This window comes from Mycteria americana, chromosome 3 (assembly GCF_035582795.1).
Source record: "Mycteria americana isolate JAX WOST 10 ecotype Jacksonville Zoo and Gardens chromosome 3, USCA_MyAme_1.0, whole genome shotgun sequence".
NCBI classification, from domain to species: Eukaryota; Metazoa; Chordata; class Aves; order Ciconiiformes; family Ciconiidae; genus Mycteria; species Mycteria americana.
This window is the reverse complement of record NC_134367.1, coordinates 8,456,471-8,462,470: the sequence shown is the minus strand read 5'-3', so window position 1 is coordinate 8,462,470 and position 6,000 is coordinate 8,456,471. Positions and strand designations below refer to the sequence as shown.

General features: G+C 50.9%; 1 protein-coding gene across 3 annotated transcripts in view; it reads left to right on the top strand.

The window, feature by feature from the left end:
- The first annotated feature begins 3,902 nt into the window (after positions 1-3,902).
- Positions 3,903-6,000, top strand: part of FKBP1B (FKBP prolyl isomerase 1B) — a 52,443-nt gene continuing 50,345 nt past the window's right edge. For all 3 annotated transcript variants that reach the window (XM_075497822.1, XM_075497821.1, XM_075497823.1), the window contains exon 1: positions 3,903-3,975. In XM_075497822.1, the coding sequence (XP_075353937.1) occupies positions 3,939-3,975 (37 nt within the window). In that variant the 5' untranslated portion in view covers positions 3,903-3,938. The remainder of the gene's footprint in view (positions 3,976-6,000) is intronic.

Genomic DNA, 6,000 nt, shown 5'->3' with positions numbered 1-6,000 from the left:
GCTGCAAGTATGCTATCAGAATTGCCCCGGGCACCTGCTTTGAGGGAAATCACTGATTCTGGCCTGACTCTCTGGGGTTTTTTTATCAAGGCTAGTGATGCACAAGAGCATTCGCAGTGACATGACCTGCTGAGCTGTGCAGGCTGGTGTGTATTTTGGTCATTTTTTTCCAGTGTGGTGCTGGTTTTGCATGTCCTGTACACTTTTGGATTAAAATTACTTGATGGTGCATGTTGGTTCAGTGAGTGGAAAGGTGAGTATTTGCAAAATATTTTTAGTTTGCTTTCATTATTTGTTCCTAGAACAGTGGTTGGGTTTCAAAGTAACGCTGAGTCCTTCTCCATGGATGCTGGTGAGGAAAATGCGTATTAACTGAGTTTTTCTGTGGCCTCCATGAATGTATATGTTTGCAGAATTTGTGCTTTCCGTTTATGGACAATTTAGTGCTTTGGCCTTCCAGGGGTGTTCTTCGTGTGCATATGGAATCTATTACACATGATTTGTAGATCCTTTGTAGATTTAAAAAACAGTGAAGAATGGGCTTTCACAATATAGGAATTATGAACTAAACTATGAACTGAACTAAAACACCCTAAAAAATTGAAAACTGTTTGTCTTCCTAAAAGTGGAAATGCATAAATAGTTTGTAAACAGTGCAGGCTATAGGGGTTTTAACTAAAGAAAATGAGATATTCAGCTGCTAAACTTTGAGGTTTGGGGTTTCTGCAAAACCCAAATGACTGTGATCAACTTATCCTCTTTGTGACCACTGAGGAATCTTAGACACTGGAGTCATGTGGTTCCATCATAACATTCGGGAAGGAGGGTTCAGAGAACCCCCCACTTTTCCAGGCCGCTGGTTTTGTTGCCAGAATAGAAAGACATGCTGTGGGAAGGTCTTGTGGTAAACCACTGTTCAGGAAGGTGAGCTCTGCAGAGCCTTGAGAGCTGAGACTAATGGACTTTATCCTTGATACAGATAACGCTGGATCCCAAAGGGGGAGGAGGTGGATGTTGTCCAATAGCTTTGAAAGAGCATTCCTTAAAACACTCATCTCCTGGTCTGCTTCAATAATTTGGTCTTAGCAATGTCCTTGGGCATGTGCTTTCCCTCTTAGCCCCTTTGTCCTTTGCCTCTCCTCCAATTCTCTGCCAAACCTAAACCACTTTTCCTTGTATTTCAGAGGCTTTCCTGAAGATATGGGGCATTCCTTGTTTCAGTCTTCTCTTCCAAGGTCTTCATATGATGTGTAGTTGTTAGCAACAGAGTCTCTGAGGACCTCGATGCCTCCAGTGAGTACCATAAGGTGAAAAATAACAACGTTATTTGTTGTTCAATATCTGTGGTGACAAAGATTTTAAAAAATATTCACCCAACAATTTTGAGATACCCTCTACAGATCCTTTTTTCTGTCTTGGAATTTGGTCTCACCTTTCTTTCCATGTGCTTGGGAATACGAGTGTAGGGGATCTAATTAGCTTATGCCCAAAAGAAGCTGTATGTCTGTGTTTAGGGCCCCAGCACAGGGCAAGAGGCCATGGGATAGGATGCTTATAAATGCAGTAGATTTAGATCTAGATCTCGGCTTAGTCCCGCCTAATCCCTTCTTGTGGCTTGTGCATTTTGGTGTTGGTGGGTTTTGCTTTTTTGTTATGGTTGTAAGTCTGCCTGAGGATGCTGGGGTCTGTGTTTAAGGCCAGTTATTTGTGATGACATTTGGAGTAGATATTCTGTGGTCCCTTCTGAACTATATCTATTATGTGACTGAGTCCAATCTCCTCCTGTCACAAGACATGGCTTGGGAACAGCTATTCTTCCACCACCATGGAGAGATATGTAGCCCTAATCAAAGGAAGCATGTCTAAAAGCATGTCTACAAAGGCTAAAGGGAACCCAGCAAAGTATAAATTGCTTTTATTCATCAGAGTTATGCCTTCTGTTTGTCTGAGAGGACAGAGACATCTACCTGGAGCCTGGATGAAAGCAGCCCTTTCTTGTAAAGTCAAGGGCCCTACTAGGACACCGTGTGCCTAGAATTTCACTTTGTAACTCCCCTTACATGCTCAGCATTTGCTGCGCCATCCTTGTTGCTCTGTAATGACTCTGAGGCACATCTGGAATTAGCAATGTTCGTGTCTTCTTAATACTTCCGTGCCACTTATCTCCTGCTTGGCATTTTCCTATTTCTCATATGCATTTTTAGTATCTTTCTACTGATCAGAAGTCAAATGACATTCTGAGATTTGCACTGAAAAAAATCCCTTTTCAGAATTTGCACTGTTACAGACCTGTCCTGATGAACAGAAGTAAGCGCCTGCTTATTCTATATATGCTGCATACAGCTGCAGAATTAACTGGGATGGGAGGCAGGCTAAAGGAATACTGGTCCGATCCTCATTACTCTTCTGAACTCATGTGAACTCATGCTTTTTCCTCACTTGCCCGCTTTTTGGCGAGCGTCATCCAGCGAACCTCAGTAATTTCGGAGTGTCCGACTGACAATAAAAGGTACGTACAATACAGCATGCAAGTGAATGGCCAGTCTGATCAGAATAGCGTGAAAAGCCACATGGAGATGATTGGTGTAGTTCAGAGCGTAGATGACAGGGACGCATTATCACACTTACAAAACAACGCAGTAATTCCCCGGTTTGATCATCCTGACAACTGCCCTGTGTAGATGAAGATCTTTGTCCCTGAATGGAATCCAGTTTATAACAGATAAAAATCCTGAAAAAGCAGTGTCAGAGAAGTGCAGGCTGGAATGAGGTGGATACAGACAGCTCTTTCGGTTGGAAAACTGATGATGTCGAGGTTCGATTTTCATTTTTCAACCCAGAACACACAGAAGTGTAAACAGAACTATTCCTTTCGAGTCAGTGGAAACTGTGAGATTCATCGACGCAATAGTTGATGAGGAAACAGTATTTTTCATCTATTTCGGGTACGCTCATCAGAAGTAGTTGTAGCTCTTACAGAGGCTTTTGAATTTGTAATCTCCCATCATGGGAGCGCCTGAGCAATACATACAGAGGTTTTCTTATTTAAACCACGGATTAGGACAGGAAGTTATAAATTGTGTTGCGCAGAGCAACCCAAGGTACCTCAAAGTGGCCTGCTGGAGACCTGCCGCTGCTGCGGCTGTGTGGGGGCACCACCGATGGGGACCACTGCCCTCCTGCTGCTGCTCACCAACGGAGCGGCTATATCTTCACTTCAGCACGCGAACATAACGGGCAGGTATGGCTGCTTTCCGCCACGGCTCTTTGTAACCGGGGAAATGCACCCACACTCGGCCCCGTCCTGGTTGCCGGATGGTTTTAGGAGCGCGCTGCCCCGTTCCCCTGCTTGCCCGGCCTGCCTGCGCGGGCTGGGGAGCGCCCCACCGGTACCCCAACTCCCGCACACGCCCTAAGCCCTCCCGCCGCTCGGACTCCGCGGCGGGCACGGTCGGACGCGGGGGAGGGGGGGGTTGGCGGGGGAAACGGTGGCAAGACCCCCGGGGGAAGCGGTCTGCCGGGCTCCCCGCTCCGCCGGGCACCACCGCGCGGGGAGCCGGCGGGGGCCCCCCGCTAAAGCGAGCCCTGCCCGGGGGAGGGCAGCAGCACCCCGGCACGGCCGGCGGCGTGATGCCGGCCGGCGGACCCGCCGCCGCCGGGCGCCCCTCAGCCGCGGCGGCCCCCGGGCGCTCCGGGCGGGGGCGGGCGGCCCCCTCCCCTCCCCTCCCCGGCCTCCCCGCCCCTGCCCCGTATTGGCTGCGGGCGGCTGACGGGCAGCTGGGGAGGACCCTGTCAGCCGGCCGCGGAGGGGCATGCCTGCACTGGGGGTCCGGCCGCGCCGGGGAGCGGGGCCGTGCCGTGCCTTGGGGGGCTGAACCAAAACCGAACTGAGCCGAGCCGAGCCGAGCCGAGCCGAGCCGAGCCGTGCCAGTGCCGCCATGGGGGTGGAGATCGAGACCATCTCTCCGGGAGACGGTACGGGACTGTGGGGGGAGCAGCCCTGCGGCATGCGGGAGGAGGCGCCCGGGTCCGACCGGCGACCCGACCCGGCGGGTGTCGCACGGGGCTCCGAGGCCGGGGGGAGCCGCCGTCCCCGCCGCCGGGCAGAGGAGGGAGCGCGGGGCCCCGGTGCGGGGAGGCGGCGGGGTGCAGGAGGGGAGGCACGGCCGCCCCCCCTCCCCCGCGGGCGCGCCCCCCTGATGCGGGAGAGGGGGAGCGGGGCGAGGCGGCCGCCCGGGGTCCCGGCGGCGGCGGGGGAAGCCGGCGGCTCCTCGGGCGGCAGCGCCGCGGCTCCCGGCGGCAGCAGCAGCGGCAGGGGCGGCGAGGGGGCTGGGGATTTTCCTCTGGCATCCGCTGACAGCTGCACAAACCCCAGCGCGGTGCGGCCGGCCGGGCGCGGGGGACAGCGGCGGGGTCGGGCGCGTCCCGGGGCCGCGGCGCCCGGCGGGGAGCGCGCCCTGCCGCAAACTTTCCCCGGTTCCTCGCCCAGCCTCGCCGGGGCCACCGGCCGTTTGTGTCAGCATCCCTCCCGGCGTGGCAGCGGCGCTCCGGCCGGGCCGCCTGCCTCCTCCCGGTTGAGCGTGTGATGCTGGTGAGGGCTGAGGTGCAGTCCGGGTGTCAATAGCCTCTGCTTGGCGCAGGCTCTCCTGTCCAGAGTCAGTTCGCGTTGTTCTGCTCTTCTGCGGCCTTGTGGTACCGTTTTGTAAGGTTTTGGGGGTTGTTTTTTTAAGAGGACGTCATTTCTAACATACAGCCATATGTCTCTATATAATAGGCCAGATTCATCCTTGGCTGATACACAACCGTAAATAATTTGTTCGAGTCGATCTCAGCTTAACTTTCTTGGCCCGGTATCTTTCCTTTCTTTGTGTATGCTTTTACATTGGCTTCTCCCTCAGTGCTGTTTAGCTCTGGGGATCAAATTCTTCTCTTGGTTGCACAGATGTAAAAGCAGAATATTTATGTGGGTATAAGTAACATTGCTGGGTTGAGAGTAGAAAGAAGGGTGGAACTTAACCTCATAATAGTACTTTCTAGCTATTAAATATATCAAGGCTGTCTTTGTAAGCAATATGCTATTCCAAATACGGTTATATGGATTATTTCTCTTGGTTGCAAGTCTTAATCAAAATCAGCTGACTTTAAATACTGTCTCAAAACCACAGCTAGTCAGTGGTCTTGAGAATCTCTGCTCTTAATTCAGCTTTGATGTGGCTTCATTGACTTTGCTGTTGTTGTACTCACACAACAGAATATGTGTCAGTAAGGTTTGATATTCCTTTTCTCAGATCTCTATATAATAGTGCATCATTTGGATAATACCTGTTTTACTAAGGGTAGGATTCATCTCGCATAACTTTTCTCAGGTTAGGTGGCTCGTCTGAAACAGTCTTCTAGGTTTTTTCTGTAGTCATCTCCTGAGAATAATTTCTCTTGCCTCTCTCTGGATAGGCTGGGTTTCTTTCAAAGCACTGCTAATTCTCCACTGTCAATCGGGGAAGCCCAGGAGACTGGCATACAATAGTTGCCTGTGTTTTAGATGGTTAAAGTTAAATGAGATGAATCCCACTTAAAGGTTACAGTGGTGCCCTGACTGGATACCTATTGTACTGCGCTTTGTGCAACCCACAGCTAGAGATACTCCAGCCAGCCAAGCTGATGAACAAGGCTGTTCAGATGGCACTTGAAGCACCATCTTCTCAATTTCATGTTATAAATCTCAGTTCATCATATTAGCCTGCCCTCCTGCCGTTTACTGCTTGTGGTGGTTTTGGCATATAAGCCCTAAGTACGTAGCTTCTGTGTTATTTGATGTTTTATACCCTGCGATGCACTCTGTAATGCATAACTTGTTATCGTGTTAATTCAGACTAAAGAGGCCAGAAAGCCAACTAAGGTATGAGCCTCAGTTTCCATCTGAATCACCAGTTTCTAGCTTTCTGGCAAGGATGTTCCTTAATAATTGGTCTCATTTATACATTTAAGTTCTTCTGAGCCTGG